This window comes from Emys orbicularis, chromosome 13 (assembly GCF_028017835.1).
Source record: "Emys orbicularis isolate rEmyOrb1 chromosome 13, rEmyOrb1.hap1, whole genome shotgun sequence".
Lineage (NCBI taxonomy): Eukaryota > Metazoa > Chordata > Testudines > Emydidae > Emys > Emys orbicularis.
Window position 1 is genome coordinate 21803280 of NC_088695.1, and position 27351 is coordinate 21830630.

A 27351-nucleotide genomic window follows, 5' to 3' on the forward strand; every position below is an offset into this window, starting at 1 on the left:
ATTACACAGTGTGATATTTTCCTCATGTCTTAGGGACAAAGTCTGATCCCTAACACCTGGAGCCAGGGATGGATTCTATCCCCAGTGACAGAGGCAGGTGGAAAAGTGAAGATTGGGACCTTGTTACCAGCATCAAAAAATGTCACCTGCCCCAGTTCACTGTTCAGACAAACCTGGATCCTCCTGGGGACATGGCTTAGGGGCAGGTGGGTCACAGGGGAGGTGAGAGCATGGCACTGATCCTCCCATGGCTCCACAGTCCAGATTGCCTCCTCAGGGCTAAAGCTGATCCGTCCCTTCCTCCTCACAGACTCTCTGGCCACCCAGTATCCTCCACTCCCCACCTCCACCTCCCAGCAATGTCTCTCAGAGGTGAATCCCTCCCAGCCCTGCACACAGGGATCAATGTAAAATCTCTCAGGTTTGTTGGGCAGATCCTGCCGTGTGTCTTCCCATCTCACACTTTTCTGATTCTTAGACAAGATGCGCTGGGGATGAGCCATGTTTGGATCCAGAGTCACATTTGCTGGAAAGAGAGAGAATCAGAGTGTTAGGGGCAGGGACCATTTCTCACACTGTCCAGCATTCTGTTCTGTTGGGACAGTCCTGGGTCCCTGTCTCTAGGGTGACCAGATCGCAAGAGTGAAATATCAGGACACATTGGGCGAGCGGGGCGGGGGGAGGGGAGAGGACGACAATGACAGACACAGGTGCACAGAGCCATGAGAGGGGGCCCTAGGAAGCTGCGAGAGGGGGCCCTAGGAAGCTGCGAGAGGGGTTGTACGGCCCCTGCTGCAGCCCGCACCACAAGCCACAGGGCAAGGACACCTATTGAATTCAATGAGAATTTTGCATGTGAATTGATGTACCTAGTTCTGAGATTATAAAGCCAGAAGGGATCCGGTGATCACCTGGTCTCACCACCTGTATAGTACAGACATAGAACTTTCCCAAAATAATTCCTAGAGGACAGCTTTTAGAAAAAGCTTTTAGAAAAACACCATAACCCTTAGTATATTGTTAATTGTTAATTACTCTCACCATTGAAAAGGTGTGCCTTATATCCAGTCTGAATTTGTCTAGCTGCAACTTCCAACCGTTGGCTCATGCTCTACCTTTCTCTGCTAGACTGAAGTGCCCATTATTAACTATTTGTTCCCCATGTAGATACTTACAGTCTATAACCAAGTCACTTCTTAACTTTCTTTTTGTTAAGCTAAATAGATTGAGGTCCTTGAGTCGATCACTATAAGGCATGTTTTATAATCCTTTAATCAGTCTTGTGACTCTTCTCTGAACACTCTCCAATTTATCAATATCCTTCTTAAATTGTGCACACCAGAACTGGACACAGTATTCCAGCAGTGGTTGCACCGGTGCCAAATACAGAGATAAAATAACCTCTCTGCTCCTGCTTGAGATTCCCCTATTTAGGCATCTGGTTACCCTATTTCTGTATGCATTTCCCCAGGTTTTTTTGTAAAAATCAAAACTGAACTGCCCCAGAAATTCTGGCATGTGGAATCATCGTGAAACTCGCATGGCTCCAACCCTGCCGATGAACCTTTAGGTCCACTGCACAGACTTCTGCCACTTGAGCTAATGGAGTAAGTGATGGCAGAGGCAGTAGGTTGTCATCCTATATGTGATAGATCAGCTCTATAGGGTGATGAGACACTTTTTTTGCCACTGGGTTTCACAGATATCTGCTGACAGAAGAGGAACTGTGAAACTCAGGAATCCTGGGTCTATTCCAGGCTCCTGAATGGAGTGGTCTCTAGTAGTCAAAGACCCTTCTTCCCCGTCCCCTCCAGTCTATGTCTATCCTATTGCTGTCTAACCCGCCCCAGTTTCTCATCTGATTTCAACTGCCCCCCAACTACCGCTCTGGATTCCTTGTCCCAGTTTCTGGGCCTGTCTCACTCTCCTCTCTCCCCGCCCCCATCCCTCAGATGGGATGTTCATTCCAGACTGGCAAAATTATAAGGCTTCCCAACATTTCAACACTTCCCATTCTAAATTTTCGGTTGCTTAACTATAGGCTAGCTCTGCCTACAACAAAGCATATTCAGAACCTCTGATTAAAGGGATTATAAGTGTAGCAACCTCCATCATAGCTAGTCACCAAAGATTGAACCCGAGCCATCCAGATTTAAAAGCATGAGATTCTACTACTTGAGTTCAAGATATAACTCCCTTAGCTGGTAGCTATACAGTTATCCTCTAAAAATCCACCAGAGGAGGGCACAAAACACATGTTGGACAGTGAATTACAAAAGTGCCAAATATTATTATTAGACCTGCAATACTTTTCACAATGAACATCAGCGGGGGATAAACTGGGAGTTTAAGAATATTTGGAAAACAATTTTAGAATAACATTCAGTGCTGTGGTTTAAAAGAAAAAAAACCTGTTAAAACTCATAACTTAGCAGTATTCAGTGTTTGAAAAAAAAAAAAACTTTTAGGAGCTATGGGATACAAGTTAAGAATGTTGAAACAGGAAGATGTTATGCTTAGTTACCACTTGGGCAAGGCGGCGTGCTATGTAATACTTGCAAGATTTCACTGTAATGTTTTACAATATATAGCAGCGCAATGCTGATTCCATTGATATTGTTGAGCAATTCATGCTGATTTTATTTCAGCCCACATCTTAATAGTTTTGAATACTATAGATCACAATTTTCAGCTCAGTTGGTCTGAACATGCAGAGCTTTAAAACTGCTATGCTCTAAACTGTATATTAACTACAATTTTATAAACCTGCATGTCAGAGAACTGTGTGCCACTACTACTAGACAGTGGCACAAGGCAATTCAGTGTGAATCACAGAAATGTAGGACTGGAAGGGACATCAACAGGTCATCTAGTCAAACCCCTGCACTGAGGCAGGACTGAGTAATAACAACACTAGACCATCCTTGACAGGTGTTTGTCTAACCTCTTAAAAAACTCCAATGACTGCTATTCCATAACCTCTCTAGGTAATTTGTCCAGTGCTTAACTACCTTTACAGTTAGGAAGTTTTTCCTAATGTCTAACCTAAATCTCCCTTGCTACAATTTAAGCCCATTGCTTCTTTTTCCTGCATGTCCTGAGTGGGACGGGGGTGAGTCCAGGCAGTGGGATTGGGGGGAGGGAGATCAAGGAAGTCGGTGGGTGTGTGGGGATGGACCAGAGGAAGCAGGGTGGAGGAACTGAGGGGGACAGGACTGGGACTGGGGGAGTCAGGGGGGCTGAGGGGGATAGGACAGGACTGGGATGGGGGGAGCAGGGTAGAGGCTGAGGGGAGCATGAATGGGACAGGGTAGAGAGCTTTGTAGAGTGGGGTGGGGCGGGGGAGACAATGGGGCTGGGCTGGGGAGGGTCGGGGGGTTGGGGAGAGGGACAGGGTCTGGAAGGGATGAGACAGAGGGGAGCAGGACTGGAATGGGGGGAAGTTGAGGGGGTGGGACAGCAGGGGGATCGATGGGGGTGGGATGACGGGAGAGGCTGAAGAAGAGATTTGGGGTAGGGCAGGGACTGAGGGCGTAGGTTCGGGGTGGGAGGTACAGGGGCGACTGCGGGGGAGGCTGAGGCAACAGGGTCAGGGTGGGGGCTGAGGGCAGTGGGTTGGGTCTACACTGGCACCTCTCAGTATTGCTGTGCCGGGCGGCAGACCTGCGCCAGCGCTACCCTGGCAATGGAAGAGCCCTCAGTGGAAATGCAGACTTCATGACACAGACCCTCCTCGTCACTTCAAACCTGATGCTGCTCTGGTCAGTCGCTAGGCTCTTGTCACTTTCAAACCCTTGCAGGGTATCTGGCAATTTTTCAGTTCTCAGGTTAAGAAAAGCCTCTGCATTTTGTGAGGGCTTCAGCATTCACATTCCTACTTCACAAACTGTCTGCCTGACACATTGCTCCCAGGGCATTCATCTTTATTCATTATCAGCAGGTCCATCAGATTAACGAGCAACACAGGGGGAAGCAACACAATGGTGTCAAGGATTTTTAATTTTTCAAACCACTTTGACCTCAACAGGGATAACAGCAAATCTGGACAGAGCAGATGGGTGTCAGGATGGGTTTGGGTATTTATTTATTTATTTGTTTAAGTGAAAATGTTTGGGTCTGAGCAAAGGCTGCAAACTTCCCTTTGGAAACCTCTGCTGATCTTTTGCCCCAGGGGCTAACGACAGCCTGGAATCCGGGACAGATTTCTACATCCATGCAGGGTGAGATGATGGGGGGGGGGGGGAGGGGAGGGACTGTGGGGGAGGCTGTTGGAACAGGGGCAGGGACTGAGGGCAGTGGATTGAGGGTGGGGGGCACAAGGGGGACACTGTGGGGGAGGCTGAGGGAATAGGGTCGGGGGCTGAGGGCAGTGAGTCGGGTGAGATGATCAGGGGAGGGGAGGGGCTGTGGGGGAGGCAGAAGCTGAGGACAGTGGATTGAGGGTGGGGGGCACAGGGGGGACTGCGGGGGAGGCTGAGGGAACAGGGTCAGGGTGGGGACTGAGGGCAGTGGGTCTGAGGGGAGCCCCCCCCAGAGGGACCTGCTAGGGGGCCAGGTGAGCCCAGCAGTGCTTACCTGGAGCGGCTCCCAGGAAGCATCCAGCAGGCAGGTCCCGCTCTGGCTCCTAGCCTAGGGGGGTCGCGTCACTGGCGGGTCGGGTCGGGTCACGTCGAGGGGGGCAGGGGGCGGGGGGGACTCAATCTCTCTGCCCACTGCCGGCGTCTACAAGCCACGCCCCCCCAGCATGCAGCCGAGCTGCGGAGAATTCCTCACTGCCTGCCTCACTCTGTGTGTGCCTCGGGCTGCTGCTGCATTCGGTAGGTTCCTGCCAGCCGGCAGGCGGACGCCAGCTGGGAGCTCAGCTGTGCAGCGCTGCCCCAGGGGCCCCGGAAGAACAAGTGAGTGGCGCCGGTGGCGCCGGTTTGCCACGGTCCCCTGGATATCGGGACAAAGTGCATCCCGACCAATGTAAGGTCGGGACGCGGGACAAGTCCCCTAAAATCGGGACTGTCCCGTCAAAATCGGGACGTCTGGTCACCCTACCTGTCTCTGTCCTGTGCACCTGAGACTGAGCAGAGATGTCACTGCAGTTCCTTAATCTGTTTAAGAGGGGCCACTTCAGTGGCTTCTGCTCCCCCTGCTGGGGCTGCTCCATTCCCAGTAGCAGAGAAGCAGCAAGGAAGGTTTCATAAGCTTTTAATGAGGAGAGAGCAGAGGAGGCAGGTAACAGCTTTAAACTCCAGAGGGAATCTCCATCCTCTAAATTTATCCTCCACTCCTAGGGAACTGGGGGGGGCGGGGGGGAGATGCCGCACTGGGGAAGAGCCACTTATGGCTAAAGAGGATGAGGTACCATTAGATGGGGTAGCCCAACCCCCAGCCCAGAGAGAAGGGAGGGGGGCCAGCATCAGAGAAAGAGCATCTCCTCAATCCATGAACCAGTGAGAAGGTCTAATGGGAGATTCCAGCCCTGCCCAAAGGAAAGGTAGGATGTTGGAGAAGAGCGATGGGGAGACGCCCTGCACCGGTGTAAAGCAATGGGATGTGTCAGCTCTCAGGGGAGAGAGCTCAGTTCGGGTGCTTCTCAGTGAGAGTGTTTCTGTTCATCAGCTTGGGCATGAACTCAGCACTGGGGTTGGTGTCAGAATTGTTTGTGTGACTTCAGCATGGGAGCTCCTCACTGTTCAATGTGTTTATTTTTAGGGCTGTGTGTGTCATGGTCGCTGTCAGTTTGACTGGTAACTTTATCTACAATCTCACAAAGATGTTTTCACTGGAATTTTCTCATAATTTAAAGATAATCTCCACTTAAAATCTCACCATGTCTGATTGATCCATGGGATTCTCCTCTTTTTCTCTCCAGTGCTGATAGAGTGTCTGGATGGGGAAGGGATAAAAGAGAGGAGATTTCAGACTTTCATATTTATAACAGCATCCCCACGCTGAACTCATAGTTTTAATTAAGACAAACTGTGTGACACTCTGTACCTCAAAGTGAAACCATGAAACCCCCCATATTCACAAGTGTCATATAATTATGATATGTTTGGTACAATGCGTGCCTTGTGAGGTATCATCTTCATCTGTTGAACATTAATATCCTGTTGGATTGCATGTGCTATCATTGCATGTGAAGTTATGCAGTATCGCTATATGTGTTACTGAAATCTGTTGGGAACATCCACAACCAGCCTTTCAGTTACAACAAAGGAGGGCCAGACAGAAGTTAATGGCTCATCAAGAAAAGAATCCACTATCCCAGAGACTCCTTAGAGAAGGTATGTACATAATGGAGACTGCTTGACCTGACCCCCACATCACAGAAAGAATCTTTCTAGCAGCTGGAAGAAGGTATAAAAAGAGAGACAGTGATGTCATCACTTGGCTTCTCTCTCTCCCCGCCCCTCCTATCTCAACACCTAGGCCTTGGCTACACTGGCAATTCACAGCGCTGCACTTGCTGCGCTCAGGGGTGTGAAAAAACACCCCCCCTGAGCGCAGCGAGTGCAGCGCTGTAAAGCGCCAGTGTAATCAGCTCCTGCAGCGCTGCACGCTCCCTCGCAGCGCTGCAAGCTATTCCCCTTGGAGAGGTGGAGTACTTGCAGCGCTGCGAGAGAGCTCTCGCAGCGCTGCGAGAGAGCTCTCGCAGCGCTGGCGGCGCGACTACACTCGCGCTTCACAGCGCTGCCATCCGCGAGTGTAGCCAAGGCCCTAGAAGCACATCTGGAAGATAAAGACTTTGAACTGGTGAAGTTTGGTCTGAGGCTGGAAGAGTCCTAGCCTGTGTATTGAGAAACTGTGACCTACTTGTGCCATCTGTCATGGTGAGACATTGCTTGATTCAAATCCTGCTTAGTTTGTAGTATTTAGAATGTGCATTTATTTTTATTTCTTAAGTAATCAACTTTTATCTCTCTGTCTGCTACCTATAATCACCTAAAATCTTTCTGCAGTTAATAAATCTGTTTTATGTTTTACCTAAGACAGTGTGTGTTGGTGGAAGCCTTGTGCCTGCAGCTGCTGGGGAGGAGGCAAAAGAGGCTCCTGTGCTGGAGGGATCCCTCACCATGTGGGAGGGACTTTCTCCTTCCCTACAGTCATTTGGCCCAGACTAGCTGCCATATGGGACCAGCGCACAGTGATGGGCTGGGTCCAGCTTTAACAAGTGGCCTTTAATTTAGGGTCTTGATTTTGGGTACTGAGCTTTAGGCCCTAGGGCCTGGTTCTCAGAGGAGCTGGGCACTTGCAGCTCCCACTGACTCCACCTGCATCTGTGGATGCTGCATAGCTCTGGAGCACCTGCCCTGCAGCTCTCTAGTTGGGAGAGAGCAACTCTGGTGCCCCAAATTAGGCTATTTTGCTAAATTTGGGCCTTAATGTTGTGACCATTGGTAAGTCACGAATTAATGTGAGATGCCCTGACACCTGGGTCCCTGCTACATCTGCTCAATTTGTCTGCTTTCCACTATTTATTATATTAAGGAGGCGGTAACTGGGCAGTACGTCTTTCTGTATGTCTGTCATAATAGTAATTGTAATTGCAAGGCAAGCTCTTGGTACAAATAAAGGCTTGAATTAATCAGCTTGAGTATCTTGGCCCCCAAATGTGTGGCATTCTCACCCGACAATTAAAGAGATACATCATCTAATTATGAACTAATTGGCCAGAGCCATTCTCCTCCCACAGTCACAGAGGCTTATCTGAATTTCCCCTCCTAGATCCCTTCTCAGTACCTTTGAATTTCCTCAGAGTCTCCATTAGAGCAACAGTTTTCTGGGAGAAATCACTGAGTCTCTTTTCCAGTTCAGGAGAAATCGCCACTGGCTGCTGGAACTTCCCCTTCTCACATCTGTAGAGAAACAGTTTAACATGGTTATATTTCATTTAGTGACTCATTATAAGTTCTTGCTAGTGAGCTGCTGGTCTAATAGGCCTGGAGTTAGAATTGCTCTACTGCTCCCAGCCTCAGAGGAGATGCAGCACAGGCCATGGCAGTGCAACCTTCCCCCCAAAGGACCCATTAATATTCTTCAACTCTGGCCTGGAGAGACCAGGTCTGGGTATAAAAGGGGAATTGATTCTGCATGGCCAATTCACTCCATGGCCTCCATGCTCTGAGGGACAGGAGGTTCCCATGATAAGTCTTATAAAAATGTATCCACTAGGAACTAGGTTGAGGCACCAACTCCCCCTTTCCCTGCTCATTCCACACAGGTCTCCAAACAGTCCTCAGGTGGGAAAGACTTTTGACCACTGCTGCCCTGGGCTGACTGGTAACCAGGGCCCCAGCAGTGAAAGTGACTTTATATCACAGTCAGGGAAAAGTGACTTTATATCAAAAAACCTTCAGTTATTGGGGGAGGGATAGCTCAGTGGTTTGAGCATTGGCCTACTAAATCCAGGGTTGTGAGCTCAATCCTTGAGGGGGCCATTTAGAGATCTGGGGCAAAAATCTGTCTGGGGATTGGTCCTGCTTTGAGCAGGGGGTTGGACTAGATGATCTCCTGAGGGCCCTTCTAACACTGATATTCTATGATTCGATGAAAGTCCCATATTCCCTCCCCACAATCCTGAGGCAGCCAGTCCCCCAGGGATGTGACTTCTCAAGAATATCAGTCAGGTCAATCTTTCCAATTCAATAGGTAATTTCTGAGGTTTCCATAAAAGGGTGAGAACCTCATGATGAAGTTGATCAGAGAGATTTGTGTCAAAAGTATGACCTTCCCTGCACGTTTTGCTGTACAGCTGTCATAACTATAAAGGGAAGGGTAACAGCTCTCCTGTGTACAGTACTAAAATCCCTCCTGGCCAGAGACTCCAAAATCCTTTTACCTGTAAAGGGTTAAGAAGCTCGGGTAACCTGGCTGACACCTGACCCAAAGGGCCAATAAGGGGACAAGATACTTTCAAATCTTGGGAGGGGGGGGAAGGCTTTTGTGTGTGCTCTTTGTTTTAAGGTGTGGTTCGCTCTTGGGACTGAGAGGGACCAGACATCAATCCAGGTTCTCCCCATCTTTCTAAACAAGTCTCTCTTATTTTCAAACTTGTAAGTAAAAGCCAGGCAAGGCGTCTTAGATTTACTTTGTTTTCTCAACTTGTAAATGTACCTTTTACTAGAGTGTTTATCTTTGTTTGCTATACTTTGAACCTAAGACAGAGGGGGGTCCTTTGAGCTCTTTAAGTTTGATTACCCTGTAAAGTTATTTTCCATACTGATTTTACAGAGATGATTTTTACCTTTTTCTTTAATTAAAAGCCTTCTTTTTAAGAACCTGATTGATTTATCCTTGTTTTAAGATCCAAGGGGGTTTGGATCTGTTTTCACCAGGAGTTGGTGAAAGGAAGGAGGGGGGAAGGGTCAATTTCTCCTTGTTTTAAGATCCAAGGGGGTTTGGATCTGTATTCACCAGGAGTTGGTGAAAGGAAGGAGGGGGGAAGGGTCAATTTCTCCTTGTTTAAGATCCAAGGAGTTTGGATCTGTATTCACCAGGAAATTGGTGAAAAGTTTCTAAAAGCTTCCCAGGGTAGGGAATGGTGGCAGCGGACCAGAACTAAGCTGGTAGTTAAGCTTAGAAGTCCTCATGCAGGCCCCTACATTTGTACCCTAAAGTTCAAAGTGGGGATACAGCCTTGACATGGTGGCACAGCGGTGGAGATCGTTTTAATCCCAAAAGCCAGTAAGATTTTTTTTTCCTTCTAGCTGCTTGGAAAGCAGAGCTGAAGGTAGATGCATATCTTATCTCTCCTTGCCTGAAGGCAGAGGTGTTAAGTTTTTTTAACAAGGTCCTTTGTTAAGAGAAGTGTTCAAATAAGCAAACAAACTTTGACTGGTAAAGGCAATTTACAAGCTGAATTGTTTTTTTTTTCTTTTTATATCCTCGGGAGTAGCTTGTTAGAAAGTCTCTGTTAACTCAGCAGCAGCCAGAGCTAAGTACATCCCAGTTTCAGTCAACTGCAGAGGGGTGTGACCCAGCACAAGAAAACAGGAAAATGACTACCAAAGAAGTAGCTAACAAAATAGAACTGGCCAAACTAGAAGCAGAAGAAAATGAAAGAAAACATCAGAGACTGCTTCAAATTAAAAAACTTGAAACAGAGGCCCATGAAAGAGAAGAGAAAGCCAAAGAGGAGGCCCACAAGAGAGAGATGGAGCTGGAAAAAGCCAAAGAGGAGGCCAAAGAGGAGGCCCATAAAAGAGAAGAGAAAGCCAAAGAGGAGGCCCACAAGAGAGAGATGGAGCTGGAAAAAGCCAAAGAGGAGGCGAGAGAAAAAGAAAGGAAGCATGAACTGGAAGCAGCAAGTGCTAGGCAGGATGCATCAGACCATCCTAGCAACTCCTCTCCAGGTACCACTTCCCATCCCAGGAAATTCCCCACCTGCAAGGCAGGCGATGATACTGAGGCCTTCTTAGAAAATTTTGAAAGGGCCTGCCTTGGATACAGCATCGCTGCAGACCAGTACATGGTAGAGCTGAGGCCGCAGCTCAGTGGACCCTTAGCAGAGGTGGCGGCTGAAATGCCTAAGGAACACATGAACAGTTATGAACTTTTTAAAAACAAGGCCAGACTCAGAATGGGGCTAACACCCGAGCATGCCCGTCGGTGGTTCAGAGCCCTAAGGTGGAAACCAGATGTGTCATTTACCCGGCATGCCTACCACATTGACAAAAATTGTGATGCCTGGGTATCAGGAGCAAATGTTAAATCCCTGGAAGATCTGCTTTCCCTAGTAAAAATGGAGCAGTTTTTAGAGGGTGTTCCTGAGGAAATAGAAAGGTACATCCTAGATAGGAAGCCCAAAACTGTAACCGAGGCGGGGGAGATTGGAGCCAAATGGGTGGAGGTGACAGAAAAGAAAAAAACTAGTAGCAGTTGGAGCGAATATCAGAAGGGGCAAGCCGAAACAAAACCTTATCACCGGGGACAACCCAAGGCCCCACCCACATCCCAAGGGAAACCCCAGACGCCTTCTCACCCCACCACACCAGTCTCCACCAACCAACATCGCCCCGGTGATACCTTAGCAGGGCGATGTTTTAAATGTAATGAACTGGGACATATAAAGGCTCACTGCCCCAGGAACCCCAACCGATTACAGTTCATTACACCACAATCACACCAAAGATCCCCAGACCCAGATGCCTCTCTCATACCCTCGGAGCGAAGGGAAACCTTGAGAGTGGGCGGAAAGAAGGTTATCGCTTGGAGGGACACTGGGGCACAAGTGTCAACTATCCACCAATCCCTAGTGGACCCCAAACTCATCAACCCGGAGGCTACAGTGACAATTCAACCCTTCGTGTCACAGTCTGTAACCTTGCCTACAGCCCAGTTGCATGTCCAGTACAAGGGCTGGTCAGGAATGTGGACTTTTGCAGTCTATGACAATTATCCCGTCCCCATGCTGCTGGGGGAAGACTTGGCCAACCATGTGAAGCTAGCCAAGAGGGTGGGAATAGTCACCCGCAGCCAGGCTAAGCAAGCTTCCACCCCCATCCCTGTTCCTGAGCCGTCCACCAGGGCCCCGTCTGTGTTACCAGAGACCCAAACAAAGGTGGTGGAACCGGATCCCCTGCCAACGACTGCAACAGCCGTAGTGGATCCAATCCCAGAGACCCAACCACAGCCAGTCCCAGAACCGGAACTGGCAACGCAGCCAGCACCAGAACCATTGCCAGCACTGAGTCCAGCGCTTGCAGACCCGTCTACAACTCCAATGCCAGAGGGCACCAGCGAGTCTGAACTGGTGGAAGCAGCAGATAACCCTACCCAAGAGGCTCAGCCAGAGCCTGAAATACCACATAGTGCACCAGCGGACAGCGGTTCACAGTCAATGGAAACAGCCCCAGCACCTACATCGCTTCCAGAGGGACCAAGCCCCAGTCCACAGTCCAAGGAGGGACTGATGTCTCCAGCATCAAGGGAACAGTTCCAGGCCGAGCAGGAAGCAGATGACAGCCTTCAGAAAGCTTGGGCGGCGGCACGGAGCACCCCACCGCCTCTCAGCTCTTCTAACCGATCCCGGTTGGTTGTAGAACAAGGACTTTTATACAAGGAGACTCTTTCTGGTGGGCACCAGGAAGACTGGCATCCTCAAAGACAGTTGGTAGTTCCCACTAAGTATCGGGTAAAGCTCTTGAGCTTAGCCCATGATCATCCCAGTGGCCATTCTGGGGTGAACAGAACCAAAGACCGGTTGGGGGAGTCCTTCCACTGGGAGGGAATGGGCAAGGACGTTGCTAATTATGTCCGGTCTTGTGAGGTGTGCCAACGAGTGGGAAAGCCCCAAGACCAGGTTAAAGCCCCTCTCCAGCCACTACCCATAATTGAGGTCCCATTTCAGCGAGTAGCTGTGGATATTCTGGGTCCTTTCCCAAAGAAGACACCCAGAGGAAAGTCAGTACATACTGACTTTCATGGATTTTGCTACCCGATGGCCGGAAGCTGTACCCTTAAGCAACACCAGGGCTAACAGTGTGTGCCAGGCATTAGCAGACATTTTTGCCAGGGTAGGGTGGCCCTCCGACATACTTACAGATTCGGGAACTAATTTCCTGGCAGGGAACATGAAAAACCTGTGGGAAGCTCATGGGGTGAATCACTTGGTTGCCACCCCTCATCACCATCAAACCAATGGTCTGGTGGAGAGGTTTAATGGAACTTTGGGGGCCATGATACGTAAATTCGTAAATGAACACTCCAGTGATTGGGACCTAGTGTTGCAGCAGTTGCTTTTTGCCTACAGGGCTGTACCACATCCCAGTTTAGGGTTTTCACCATTTGAACTTGTGTATGGCCGCGAGGTTAAGGGGCCATTACAGTTGGTGAAGCAACAATGGGAGGGGTTTACGCCTTCTCCAGGAACTAACATTCTAGACTTTGTAAGCAACCTACAAAGCACCCTCCGACACTCTTTAGCCCTTGCTAAAGAAAACCTAAAGGATGCTCAGGAAGAGCAAAAGGCCTGGTATGATAAACATTCCAGAGAACGGTCCTTCAAAGTAGGAGACCAAGTCATGGTCTTAAAGGCGCTCCGGGCCCATAAAATGGAAGCGTCGTGGGAAGGACCATTCACGGTCCAGGAGCGCCTAGGAGCTGTTAACTATCTCATAGCCTCCCCCACCTCCAACATAAAGCCTAAGGTATACCATGTTAATTCTCTTAAACCCTTTTATTCCAGAGAATTAAACATTTGCCAGTTTACAGCCCAGGAAACAGATAACGCGGAGTGGCCTGCAGGTGTCTACTACGAAGGAAAAAGGAATGGTGGCGTGGAAGAGGTGAACCTCTCCACGACCCTGGGACGTCTGCAGCGACAGCAGATCAAGGAGCTGTGCACAAGGTTTGCACCGATTTTCTCAGCCACTCCAGGACGGACCGAACGGGCATACCACTCCATTGACACAGGTAATGCTCACCCAATTAGAACCCCACCCTACCGGGAGTCACCTCATGCCCAAGCGGCTATACAAAGGGAGATCCAGGACATGCTACAGATGGGTATAATCCGCCCCTCTACCAGTGCATGGGCATCTCCAGTGGTTCTAGTTCCCAAACCAGATGGGGAAATACGCTTTTGCGTGGACTACCGTAAGCTAAATGCTGTAACTCATCCTGACAACTATCCAATGCCACGCACAGATGAGCTATTGGAAAAATTGGGACATGCCCAATTCATCTCTACTTTAGACTTAACCAAAGGGTACTGGCAAGTACCACTAGATGAACCTGCTAAGGAAAGGTCTGCCTTCGTCACCCAGGCAGGGGTGTATGAATTCAATGTACTCCCTTTCGGGTTGCGAAATGCACCCGCCACCTTCCAAAGACTTGTAGATGGTCTCCTAGCAGGATTGGGAGAATCTGCAGTTGCCTACCTCGATGATGTGGCCATTTTTTCTGATTCATGGACAGAACACCTGGAGCACCTGGAAAAAGTCTTCGAGCGCATCCGGCAGGCAGGACTAACTGTTAAGGCTAAAAAGTGTCAAATAGGCCAAAACAGAGTGACGTACCTGGGGCACCAGGTGGGTCAAGGAACTATAAATCCCCTACAGGCCAAAGTGGATGCTATCCAAAAGTGGCCGGTTCCAAAGTCAAAGAAACAGGTCCAATCCTTCTTAGGCTTGGCCGGATATTATAGGCGATTTGTACCACACTACAGCCAAATCGCCGCCCCGCTGACAGACCTAACCAGAAAGAAACAGCCAAATGCAGTTCAGTGGACTGATAAGTGTCAAAAGGCTTTTAACCAGCTTAAGGCAACACTCATGTCTGACCCTGTGCTAAGGGCCCCAGACTTTGACAAACCGTTCCTAGTAACCACAGATGCTTCCGAGCGAGGCGTGGGAGCAGTTTTAATGCAGGAAGGACCGGATCAAGAATTCCATCCTGTCGTGTTTCTCAGCAAGAAACTGTCTGAGAGGGAAAGCCACTGGTCAATCAGCGAAAAGGAATGCTACGCCATTGTGTACGCGCTGGAAAAGCTACGCCCATATGTTTGGGGACGGCGTTTCCAACTACAAACAGACCATGCTGCGCTACAGTGGCTTCATACCGCCAAGGGAAATAACAAAAAACTTCTTCGGTGGAGTTTAGCTCTCCAAGATTTTGATTTTGAAATACAACACATTTCGGGAGCTTCTAACAAAGTGGCTGATGCACTCTCCTGGGAAAGTTTCCCAGAGTTAACTGGTTAACAATTGTTCTTGGAATGAAACATATTGTTAGTTTTTATATAATCAGTAGTATGTCTAAAGGTACATGTGTCTTGTTAACTCTGTTTTCTCCTAGAACTCCAGGAAGAAATCACAGCCAGTGTGGAACCGAACGTCCAACACTATCTGTGATTTGGGGGGCGTGTCATAACTATAAAGGGAAGGGTAACAGCTCTCCTGTGTACAGTACTAAAATCCCTCCTGGCCAGAGACTCCAAAATCCTTTTACCTGTAAAGGGTTAAGAAGCTCGGGTAACCTGGCTGACACCTGACCCAAAGGGCCAATAAGGGGACAAGATACTTTCAAATCTTGGGAGGGGGGGGAAGGCTTTTGTGTGTGCTCTTTGTTTTAAGGTGTGGTTCGCTCTTGGGACTGAGAGGGACCAGACATCAATCCAGGTTCTCCCCATCTTTCTAAACAAGTCTCTCTTATTTTCAAACTTGTAAGTAAAAGCCAGGCAAGGCGTCTTAGATTTACTTTGTTTTCTCAACTTGTAAATGTACCTTTTACTAGAGTGTTTATCTTTGTTTGCTATACTTTGAACCTAAGACAGAGGGGGGTCCTTTGAGCTCTTTAAGTTTGATTACCCTGTAAAGTTATTTTCCATACTGATTTTACAGAGATGATTTTTACCTTTTTCTTTAATTAAAAGCCTTCTTTTTAAGAACCTGATTGATTTCTCCTTGTTTTAAGATCCAAGGGGGTTTGGATCTGTTTTCACCAGGAATTGGTGAAAGGAAGGAGGGGGGAAGGGTCAATTTCTCCTTGTTTTAAGATCCAAGGGGGTTTGGATCTGTATTCACCAGGAGTTGGTGAAAGGAAGGAGGGGGGAAGGGTCAATTTCTCCTTGTTTAAGATCCAAGGAGTTTGGATCTGTATTCACCAGGGAATTGGTGAAAAGTTTCTAAAAGCTTCCCAGGGTAGGGAATGGTGGCAGCGGACCAGAACTAAGCTGGTAGTTAAGCTTAGAAGTCCTCATGCAGGCCCCTACATTTGTACCCTAAAGTTCAAAGTGGGGATACAGCCTTGACAACAGCCCTGGAGAGATGCGGTGCTAACATCATCTCCAAACTCTTTCCCAGTGTTGTGAAGTGTAAGGGGGAGTGAGAGAGAGTCACATACCTGCTCAAGGTGAGTCTGACATCCTAGAGGAGAAAGGAAAAAGAAAAAAATAATCTAGAGTTCCATCTGACACACACAGGTGATGATCCCAGGGAAGGGATTTTGGAAATATGGGGAAAAGTGGCCAGGCCTGGCCCCTGTGCAAAGCTTTTGATACGGTCTCCCACAGTGTTCTTGCCAGCAAGTTAAAGAAGTATGGGATGGATGAATGGACTATAAGGTGGATAGAAAGCTAGCTAGATCGTCGGGTAGTGATCAACGGCTCCATGTCTAGTTGGCAGCCGGTATCAAGTGGAGTGCCCCAAGGGTCGGTCCTGGGGCCAGTTTTGTTCAATATCTTCATTAATGATCTGGAGGATGGCGTGGACTGCACCCTCAGCAAGTTTGCAGATAACACTAAACTGGGAGGAGTGGTAGATATGCTGGAGGGTAGGGATAGGATACAGAGGGACCTAGACAAATTAGAAGATTGGGCCAAAAGAAATCTGATGAGGTTCAACAAGGACAAGTGCAAAGTCCTGCACTTAGGACGGAAGAATCCCATCCACTGCTACAGACTAGTGACCAAGTGGCTATGCAGCAGTTCTGCAGAAAAGGACCTAGGGGTTACAGTGGATGAGAAGCTGGATATGAGTCAACAGTGTGCCCTTGTTTCCAAGAAGGCTAACGGCATTTTGGGCTGTATAAGTAGGGGCATTGCCAGCAGATCGAGGGACATGATCATTCCCCTCTATTTGGCATTGGTGAGGCCTCATCTGGAGTACTGTGTGCAGTTTTGAGCCCCACCTTACAAGAAGGATGTGGAAAAATTGGAAAGAGTCCAGCGGAGGGCAACAAAAATGATTAGGGGGCTGGAGCACTTAACTTATGAGGAGAGGCTGAGGGAACTGGGATTATTTAGTCTTCAGAAGAGAAGAATGAGGGGGGATTTGATAGCTGCTTTCAAGTACCTGAAAGGGGGTTCCAAAGAGGATGGATCTAGACTGTTCTCAGTGGTACCAGATGACAGAACAAGGAGTCTCAAGTTGCAGTGGGGGAGGTTTAGGTTGGATATTAGGAAAAACTTTTTCACTAGGAGGGTGGTGAAGTACTTGAATTGGTTACCTAGGGAGGTGGTGGAATCTCCTTCCTTAGAAGTTTTTAAGGTCAGGCTTGATGAAGCCCTGGCTGGGATGATTTAGTTGGGGATTGGGCCTGCTTTGAGCAGGGGGTTGGACTAGATGACCTCCTGAGGTCCCTTCCAACCCTGATATTCTATGATTCTATGATTCCCTGAAGTAATGGGCCTTTCCCTTCTCTAATATCTATGTGTCTGTAACTCTGCAAAGAACAATAATAATTCACATTTCAGGAATGCACACACCGAGTTACACCGAAATCTCTTACTGCTGGACACCCGTGCTTATGATTCAGGAGCCCTCCCTTCCCTGTGTGGGAATCTGGGATGTTTCTAACTCAGTCTCACCTGCAGGAATTCACTCGCTGGCTTCTGACACTTCCCCTCCATCTCACTGATCAGCTCACTGAGACGGGAAATCTCCTCCGAGAGTTTGGTGACATTGTCATTCTGTGTCTTCAAAATCTCCTTGTCCAGCTTCTCCAGCTGAGCCAGCAGGAGTCTCTCTTGTTCCTCCAGGAACTGCCGCAGTTGCTGAAATTCAAGCAAAATCTTTTGCCTCTCGGTTTGTGTCTGTTTCTATGAAAAATGAGTAAAGGGCTGGTTAGGAATGTGGATGGAGGCTGAGGGCTTTTAATAATGTCTTTCAGGTGACAATTTCTACAAATGATTAAAATGATTAAAAAATGAATCATCAAATGATTAAAAAATGCAAGAAATGATGGCAGACTCCTGCAGACACCATGGCTGAGATATAATCAGTTCAGTCTGGGAGAAGTTTTGTGAAAGCCACAAGGGACATTAATTAACTCATTAATTAAAATTCAGAAGGTGCTGTTCTCCTCCTCCAAGGAAAGAACATTTGTGATACACACACATGTGCACACACATGCAGAGTATCCCATGATCATGGAGAAACACACAGAAGCCCATGTTCACCAAGGCCATAGATAAATCTACGAACAGACAAACCTCCCACCTGCATGTCCCAGCAGGTGATAAACAAGGGGCACCTACTAGATACTCCTGGCTTCTCTCCTCTCCATTTACTTTCAATCCCAACAGCTTTTCTCTCTCTTCCCTCAGAGTCTTCAAATGGGCCTGGATCTTTTCCTGAAAAACAGAAATGATTTAGTGGTTTTATTTTGAGGGTCAACAGTGTGTTGGTAGGGGGTGGTTTTCCACCCAAAATTACGGTTACCATATTTCAGCAAGCAAAAAAGAGGACGGGAGGAGCCCCGCCCTAGCCCCGCCCCCGTCCTGCCCTAGCCCCACCCCTGCCCCTCCCACTTCCCGCCCCCCTCAGAAGCCCCAACCCTCCCCCCGCTCCTTGTCCCCTGACTGCCCCCTCCTGGGACACCTGCCCCTAACTGCCCCCCAAGACTCCACCCCCTACCTAAGCCTCCCTGCCTCTTGTCCCCTGACTGCCCCCTCCTGAGACCCTCCCCCCATCCTAACTGGCCCCCTAGGACCCTACCCCCTACCTGTACCCGGACTGTCCCAACCCTTATCCACACCCCCACCCCCAGACAGACCCCTAGGACTCCCACGCCCCATCCAACCACTCCCCACCCCCTGACAGCCCCCCCCAGAACTCCCGACCCATCTAAACCCCTCTGCTCCCTGTCCCCTGACTGCTCCAATCCCTCTCCGCACCCCTGCCCCCTGACAGCCCCGCCCCCAGAACTCCCAACCCCCACCCCCGCTCCTTGTCCCCTGACTGCCCCCTCCTGGGACCCCTGCTCCTAACTGCCCTCCAGAACCCCACCCCCTACCTAAGCCTCCCTGTTCCTTGTCCCCTAACTGCCCCCTCCTAAGACCCCCCCCCACCCTAACTGCCCCCCAGGACCCTACCCCCTACCTGTACCCTGACTGCCCAAAACCTTATCCACACCCCCCCCAGAAAGCCCCCCCAAACTCCCGACCCCCCCGTCTCTTGACTGCCCCCTCCAAAACCTCCCTGCCCCTTCTCTGACCCCCTGGCCCCCTTGTTGTTGGCCTTCGCCTAACGTCTCTGTGAACTTGCTCAGGAACGGCCTGAGCCGTTCGTCCCGGCATGCTGGGCAGCAGTGGAGGAGGAGCTGGGGAGGAGCTCCAGACTGCCCGAGGCGATCTGCGAATGCAGGGAGGGAGGGAGGGAGGGAGTGATCTCTGCTGCAGGGGAGAGGAGGAGGGGCTCTCTCTGGCTGTCGGAGCCCCATGTAAGTGGCACCATCCGGCCAGCTGCCCTGTTAGCCGCGCGCGCTCTGCATGGGGGGGGGGGAGTCCGGACATTTACAAATTCCCCCCGGACGCTATTTTTAGCTCAAAAAGCCGGACATGTCCGGGGGAATCCGGACGAATGGTAACCCTATCCAAAATGCAACACTCATGATGACTGTTGGTCCTACTAGAAGGACAAGTTGGGTAAAGTAATGTCTTCTATTGGTCCAGCTTCTGTCAGTGAGAGTGCCAGGCTTTTGAGCTTACATAGAGCTCTTCTTCAGGTCTGGGGAACGTGCTCTTTCCTAGAGGCCTGAAGAAGAGCTCTGTGTAAGCTTGTCGCTCACCGACAGAAGCTGGGCCACTAGCAGATATTACTTCACCCACCTTGTCTCTCTCATTTCCTGGGAGCAACATGGCTACAGCAAAACTGTGTACAACAATGGGTCCTATTAGATGTAGGGCATCAGAGACATGAAGGAATTGAAACCTTATTTATGGAAACTGGGAGTGTTTTATATTCAGACTGTCTGGAGTTATTACGTCCACTTTTTCCATTGAGTTAAACCAGCAAGAAACTTGTGTCCCACAGCGGTGATCAATAAAGCTATTTTTGAGAAGGTTTAACAAACAAAGTGATACCAATCCCAGAAGCCACCAGACGCAGACATATAGGCTGGGATTCTCATTGGAGCCCAATTCCATTGACTTTCAATCCTGAACCCCTGGGGATTGGACTGGTTGGACAGAACTGATCTAAGGCCTAGGGCAAACCCCATTAGATGTATTGATTTGTGTTAAGGACAGCTGGGGTTTGCCCTACTGCTGTCCTAAACCTTTTCTGTGGCAGTGGCCTCTGGGTAGCTACCCCACAGTCCCAGAAGCAGTGGATTCTGGGAGATTTCAAAAGGCTGCATTGTGGGATTAATGGACCACTTTGGCTGGTCCTTGCCCATCTACACAATAAAACATTTCAGACTCACACAGGTCAGCACCACCCACAGGTTAGTTTTGCTGCAATCCAGTCTAATCTCAGGCCTGGTCTACACTACGAGTTTAGGTCAACTTTAGCCGCGTTAAATGGAATTAAGCCTGGACACGTTCACACGACGAAGCCCTTTCTTTCGACTTAAAGGGCTCTTTAAACCGGTTTCTTTACTCCACCTCCGACGAGGGGATTAGCGATAAAATCGGCCTTAGGGGGTCGGAATTGGGTTAGTGTGGACGGAATTCGACGTTATTGGCCTCCGGGAGCTATCCCACAGTGCTTCATTGTGACCGCTCTGGACAGCACTCTCAACTCAGATGCACTGGCCAGGTAGACAGGAAAAGCCCCGCGAATGTTTGAATTTCATTTCCTGTTTGCTGAGCGTGGAGAGCACAGGTGACCACGCAGAGCTCATCAGCACAGGTAACCGTGATGGAGTCCCAGGATCGCAAAAGAGCTCCAGCATGGACAGAACGGGAGGTACGGGATCTGCTCGCCATATGGGGAGATGAATCAGTGCTGGCCGAACTCCGAAGCAGTAAACGAAATGGCAAAATATTAGAAAAGGTCTCCAAGGCCATGAAGGACAGAGGCCATAACAGGGACGCACAGCAGTGCCGCGTGAAAATTAAGGAGCTAAGGCAAGCCTACCACAAAGCCAGAGAAGCAAACGGAAGGTCCGGGGCTGAGCCGCAAACATGCCGCTTCTACGCGGAGCTGCATGCCATTCTAGGGGGTGCAGCCACCACTACCCCAACCGTGTGCTATGAGTCCCTCACTGGAGAAACACACAGGGAAGCGGGTTCGGGGTACGAGGAAGATGAGGATGAAGATAATGTAAATAGCTCACAGCAGCAAGGAAGTGGAGAAACCGGTTTCCCCAACAGCCAGGATATATTTATCACCCTGGACCTGGAACCAGTAACCCCCGAACTCACCCAAGACCCTGGAGGCACACAGGGGACCTCTGGTGAGTGTACCTTTGTAAATATTATACATGGTTTAAAAGCAAGCGTGTTTAATGATTAATGATTAATTTGCCCTGGCAATCGCGGCCAGTACAGCTACTGGAAAAGTCTGTTAACGTGTATGGGGATGGAGCGGAAATCCTCCAGGGACATCTCCAGAAAGCTCTCCTTCATGTACTCCCAAAGCCTTTGCAAAAGGTTTCTGGGGAGGGCTGCCTTATCCCGTCTGCCATGGTAGGACACTTTACCACGCCAGGCCAGTAGCACGTAGTCTGGAATCATTGCATAACAAAGCATGGGAGCGTATGGTCCCGGTGTTTGCTGGCATGCAGACAACATCCATTCCTTATCGCTCTTTGTTATCCTCAGGAGAGTGATATCATTCACGGTCACCTGGTTGAAATGGGGCAATTTTATTAAGGGGACATTCAGAGGTGCCCCTTCCTGCTCTGCTGAACAGAAATATTCCCCGCTGTTAGCCACGCGGTGGGGGGGAGGGGTGAAGTGATCATCCCAGAGAATTGGGTGTGTGGGGGAGGGGAATTAGTTGGGTTTGTGCTGCATGTTAACCCTGAAACCGCAGCCCCTCCTTTTACATTGCAAACCCATTTTAAATGGCCAACCCAACGGGTGCTTGGTATGGTTAATGAGAGCAGTACTGTTTGAAACCATCCCCACATGTTAAGAAGGTTAAAAAAAGCCAAAAGACTGTGTCTTACCATGGCTGCCTGCAAGCTGAAATCTGTGGCCTGGCAGTGCGTGAGTTATCTCTCACACCAAACCGGCAGGCCCTCAATATAAGAGGGAAAATGCGACCTTGTAACGAAAGCACATGTGCTGTGTAATGTGAACAGCAAAATTTAACGTGAAAGAGTGTACCCATTGTTCTCTAAAATGTGTCTTTTTTAACAACCTCTCCCTTCTCCTCCACCAGCTGCAAATCTTTCTCCTTCTCAGAGGCTAGTGAATATTCGAAAGCGAAAGCGAAGGACGCGTGATGAAATGTTTACAGAACTACAGACTGCCTCCCACGCTGACAGAGCACAGCAGAATGCGTGGAGGCAGTCAATGACTGATTATAGAAAAGCCCAATATGAGCGAGAGGAGAGGTGGCGTGCTGAATCGCGGGCTGAAGATGAGAGGTGGCATCAGCTTGCAGACAGAAGGCAAGAGTCGATGCTCCGGCTGCTGGAGCATCAAACTGATATGCTCCAGCGTATGGTTGAGCTGCAGGAAAGGCAGCAGGAGCAGAGACCGCCGCTACAGCCCCTGTGTAACCAACAGCCCTCCTCCCCAAGTCCCATTGCCTCCTCACCCAGACGCCCAAGAACACGGTGGGGGGCCCTCCGGCCACCCAGTCACTCCACCCCAGATGATTTCCCGAGCAATAAGTGTTAAAGTTTTAAAGTTTTAAACTGCAGTGTGTCCTTTTCCTTCCCTCCTCCCCCACCCATCCCGGGCTACCTTTGCAATTATCCCCCTAGTTGTGTGATGAATTAATAAAGAATGCATGAATGTGAAGTAACAATGACTTTATTCCCTCTGCAAGTGGTGCTTGAAGGGGGGAGGGTAGGGGAGGGTGGGGTGGTTGGTTTACAGGGAAGTAGAGTTAACCGGGTGGGTGGGGGGGCTGCGATTTCATCAAGGAGAAACAAACAGAAGTTTCACACCGTAGCCTGGCCAGTCACAAAACTCGTTTTCAAAGCTTCTCTGATGCGCACCGCGCCATGCTGTGCTCCTCTAACCGCCCTGGTGTCTGGCTGCGCGTAATCAGCGGCCAGGCGATTTGCCTCAACCTCCCACCCCGCCATAAATGTCTCCCCCTTACTCTCACAGATATTGTGGAGCGCACAGCAAGCAGCAGTAACAATGGGGATATTCTTTTCGCTAAGGTCTGAGCGAGTCAGTAAGCTGCGCCAGCGCGCTTTTAAACGTCCAAATGCACATTCTACCACCATTCGGCACTTGCTCAGCCTGTAGTTGAACAGGTCCTGACTCCTGTCCAGGCTGCCTGTGTACGGCTTCATGAGCCATGGCATTAAGGGGTAGGCTGGGTCCCCAAGGATCATGATAGGCATTTCAACATCCCCAATGGTTATTTTCTGGTCCGGGAAGAAAGTCCCTTCCTTCAGCTTTCAAAACAGAACAGAGTGCCTGAAGACGCGAGCATCATGTACCCTTCCCGGCCATCCCACGTTGATGTTGGTGAAACGTCCCTTGTGATCCACCAGGGCTTGCAGCAGCTTTGAAAAGTACCCCTTGCGGTTTATGTACTCGGTGGCTTGGTGCTCCGGTGCCAAGATAGGGATATGGGTTCCGTCTATCGCCCCACCACAGTTTGGGAATCCCATTGCAGCAAAGCCATCCACTATGGCCTGCACGTTTCCCAGAGTCACTACCCTTGATATCACCAGGTCTCTCATTGCCCTGGCAACTTGGATCACAGCAGCCCCCACAGTAGATTTGCCCACTCCAAATTGATTCCCGACTGACCGGTAGCTGTCTGGCGTTGCAAGCTTCCACAGGGCTATCGCCACTCGCTTCTCAACTGTGAGGGCTGCTCTCATCCTGGTATTCTGGCGCTTCAGGGCAGGGGAAAGCAAGTCACAAAGTTCCATGAAAGTGCCCTTACGCATGCGAAAGTTTCGCAGCCACTGGGAATCGTCCCACACCTGCAGCACGATGCGGTCCCACCAGTCTGTGCTTGTTTCCCGGGCCCAGAATCGGCGTTCCACGGCATCAACCTGCCACAGGAACACCATGATTTCCACATTGCTGGGGCCTGTGCCTTGTGAGAGGTCTAGGTCCATGTCCATTTCCTCATCACTCTCGTCGCCGCGCTGCAATCGCCTCCTCCTCGGCTGGTCCTGGTTTTGCTTTGGCATGTCCTGGCTCTGCATATACTCCAGGACAATGCGCGTGGTGTTCATAGTGCTCATAATTGCCGCGGTGATCTGAGCGGGCTCCATGATCCCAGTGCTAGCTATGGCGTCTGGTCTGAAAAAAGGCACGAAACTAGTATCTGATGGACCAGGGGAGGGAGGGAGGGAGGGAGGGAGGGAGGGGCGAGTGACGACATGGCGTACAGGTACAGGGAATTAAAATCAAGAAAGGTGGCTGTGCATCAGGGAGAAACACAAACAACTGTCACACAGAATGCCCCCCCCCCCAGCAATTTAACTCAAAAGCCTGGGTTTAGCAGGCCGTTGATTTGACGGAGGGAGGGGGGAAGGAAATGAATACAGAACAAATCTATTTTTTACATCTTAAGACGACGGTGCAGCATGACTGATAGCCCTCGGCATTTTCTGGGTGCTTGGCAGCAAATACTGGGCGCTTGGCAGTTAGCCTTCAGGCCTATTGCACGATCTGCTGCTCAGGGAAGACTCTGCTAACGTGCGATGAGCCAACAGGGCGCGTGGCAGAAAATGGCATACTACGACTGATAACCATCATCATCAAGACAGTTCCATAGGACTGAGCATGTCTGCCCAGGTGCCCATGATCAACAGCCACTGCTGTACAACGAGGACGGTTACCAGTCATAATAAACCATCTACTGCCAAAAGGCAAAAGGCAAGGGGCTGGTGCAATGCAGCCCCACGGCTGCCGGCACCCAGATCACCAATGAAGGCTACCAGTCATGCTGCACCGTCTACCGCCAAAAGGCAGTTAGCTGCTGCTGCTGTGTAGCAATGCAGTCCCACATCTGCCGGCACCCAGATGACATATGGTGACGGTGAGCTGAGCTGAGCGGGCTCCATGCTTGCCGTGGTATGTTGTCTGCACAGGTAACCCAGGTAAAAAGGCTCGAATCTATTGTCTGCCGTTGCTCTGACGGAGGGGGAGGGGCCTGACGACATGTACCCAGAACCCCCCGCGACACTGTTTTGCATCATTCGGGCATTGGGATCTCAACCCAGAATTCCAATGGGCGGCGGAGACTGCGGGAACTGTGGGATAGCTACCCATAGTGCAATGCTCCGGAAGTCGACGCTAGCCTCGGTACTGTGGACGCGGTCCGCCGACTAGAGCACTTAGAGCATTTTATGTGGGGACACACAAAATCGGCTGTATACAACCGATTTCTATAAAACCGGCTTCTATTAATTCGATCTAATTTCGTAGTGTAGACATACCCTCAATGGTATTTGGCTGGGATGATTTAGTTGGGGATTGGTCCTGCTTTGAGCAGGGGGTTGGACTAGATGACCTCCTGAAGTCCCTTCCAACCCTGATATTCTATTATTCTATTATACCCTTTTGTGTGCGGACTCACGGTGCTTGGGTTCCACATAGTGTTTAGCACAGTGACCTCCTCTAGTGCAGCCCGGCATCGGAGGTTAACCCCTCATACAGCAACACAAGAATTCAGAATCCTAGTGGGAAACCTCATTTCCCTGGGACCTTTATCACAGAGTCTTTGTTTCCTAATAGCCAGACTTCATCACTGCTCAGTGCTGTGTCCTAGTGGTTAGGGCACTGGCCTGGGCCTTGGAAAACCGGGGTTTTATACCCAGCTTTGCTGAGTGACACATGCTGAGTGACCTTGGACAAGTCACTTCCCCTCACTGTGCCTCTGTTTCCCCTCCCATCCTTTTTCTGTCTTGTCCAGTTAGACGGCAAATGGCTCAGAGCAGGGATTATCCCTCACTGGGTTTTGTGCAGGGCCCAGCACAATTGAGGTCAGATCTCATCTGGGGTCTGTAGGGGCTGCTGGGATGCAAATAACAATAATAAACACTGTGATCCAATCTGTAATAACAGCCACAGCCTGTAACTCCCCCTTCTCCAGGCTGCAGGCAACACTCTCACATAGATCCACCAGCAGCTCTTGTGATTCAAACCTCACTGGTCACTTAACAGCCTCTGGTCTGTAGAAAGTTCCCTTATTGCACTTGTGGGAGCAGGATTGAAAAGGATTCCACTTCTCAGAGACAAGTTTCCCACATCAGACAAATTTAAAATCTTCATCTGTTGCCTTTCTTGCCAGGCTGGAGTATCATTCATTTTTATAGCAGTTTTCATGCAATGAAGGCTTCACACAGCTGAATGACACAATCACAACTGTTTTGGGCAACTTGTGATGACATTAACCTATAATTAAAATCCAAAGTAATTACCCATTAGACTGGACAGCAATTCCCTACCTTGTACTCCTGGGCAACTTCCTCTATGGGAACCACAGCGTGAGCTCTGTGAGCCCGGGATCTGTCACACACCAAACAGATGGGGGTTTGATCCTCTTCACAGAAGAGCTTGAGAGGCTCCTGGTGTTTCTCACACACCTTCTCCACTCCTGATCCCTTTTTTGCCTGTAAACTCAGCCGTTTGGCTATTTCTACCATGTTTGCCAGCTGCCTGTTCAGCCTGAGGTTTCTCTGTTGCACAGTTTTTCTGCACTGAGGGCAGTAGACAGCTATATCAGATCCCTCCCAGCGCTGGGTGATGCAGGCTCGACAGAAATTGTGCCCACACCCCAGAGTGACAGGTTCTGTAAAATATTCCAGACAGACGGGACAAGTAGCTTCATCCTGGAGACTTTCCATGGGGTTCTCTGCAGCCATGGCTCCTTCTTGGTGGTGTAACAGGTAAGTTTCAATTTCCTGAGCTCAGAAATATGTCCGGCCTACAGCAACAACTGGGAGTTCCCCTCCTGGAACTGACTGTCATTGTTTCCTGAGCAGGGAGGAGCCCGTTGTTAATTTCAGCCCTGGAGTCTTTTGTGAAAAATGTGCCACTAGCACTCTGGTCCTGCACTCACCCCCTTTGGCTAGTGTGGAGGGCCAGTGGGGCTTCACATGGGCATCAGTGTCCCCCTGTGCTGCTGAGCCTGCAGGAGCAGGGTCTGTGTGTCTCAGGAGGGATGTTAGGGCATGTCTATACTGGCAGAGTTACAGCACGGTCAGTTACAGCGCCACTCAGAGAGTGCTGAAGGGAAACCACTGTTGTGTGTGCACACTGTCAGCTGCCTGCGCAATAGGGTCTTCACACTTGCAGCACTTGCAATAGTATTTGTAGCAGTGCACTCTGGGCAGCTATCCCACAGAGCATCTTTTCCTCTTCTGCCGCTAAGACTTGTGGGAAGGCGGAGGGAATCGCAGGGCATCCTGGGTCCTGTTCTGATGCCCCATGATGCATTGCTTCACATCCCAGCAATCCCTGTGCTTCTGTCCGCATTTGGCGCCATCTTTCAATGGTTTCTGTACTGCACGCACTGCCTTTTTCGGGCTGCAGGA

General features: G+C 49.8%; 1 protein-coding gene and 1 pseudogene across 1 annotated transcript; one reads left to right on the forward strand and one right to left on the reverse strand.

Moving 5' to 3' along the window:
* The window catches only part of LOC135887580 (zinc finger protein 420-like), a 411396-nt pseudogene that overhangs the window by 145954 nt on the left and 238091 nt on the right, over positions 1–27351 (forward strand).
* Positions 30–26685, reverse strand: LOC135887706 (zinc finger protein RFP-like). The gene is made up of 7 exons (XM_065415435.1): positions 26263–26685; positions 17972–18067; positions 17303–17533; positions 15838–15860; positions 7735–7850; positions 5821–5877; positions 30–526 (listed from the first exon to the last, which is right to left on the reverse strand). The coding sequence occupies exons 1-7, from the start codon at positions 26677–26679 to the stop codon at positions 30–32; spliced, it is 1437 nt and encodes a 478-aa protein (XP_065271507.1). The 5' UTR covers positions 26680–26685.

Coding starts and splice junctions, on each gene's coding strand:
- LOC135887706 (XM_065415435.1), bottom strand. CDS start 26,679: ATGGCTGCAGAGAACCCCATGGAAAGTCTCCAGGATGAAGCTACTTGT. Junction 17,534..17,971: donor AGAGAAGCCAGGAGTATCTA/GTAGGTGCCCCT, acceptor CATTTTTCATAG/AAACAGACACAAACCGAGAG. Junction 5,878..7,734: donor GACTCTGAGGAAATTCAAAG/GTACTGAGAAGG, acceptor TTCCCCATCCAG/ACACTCTATCAGCACTGGAG.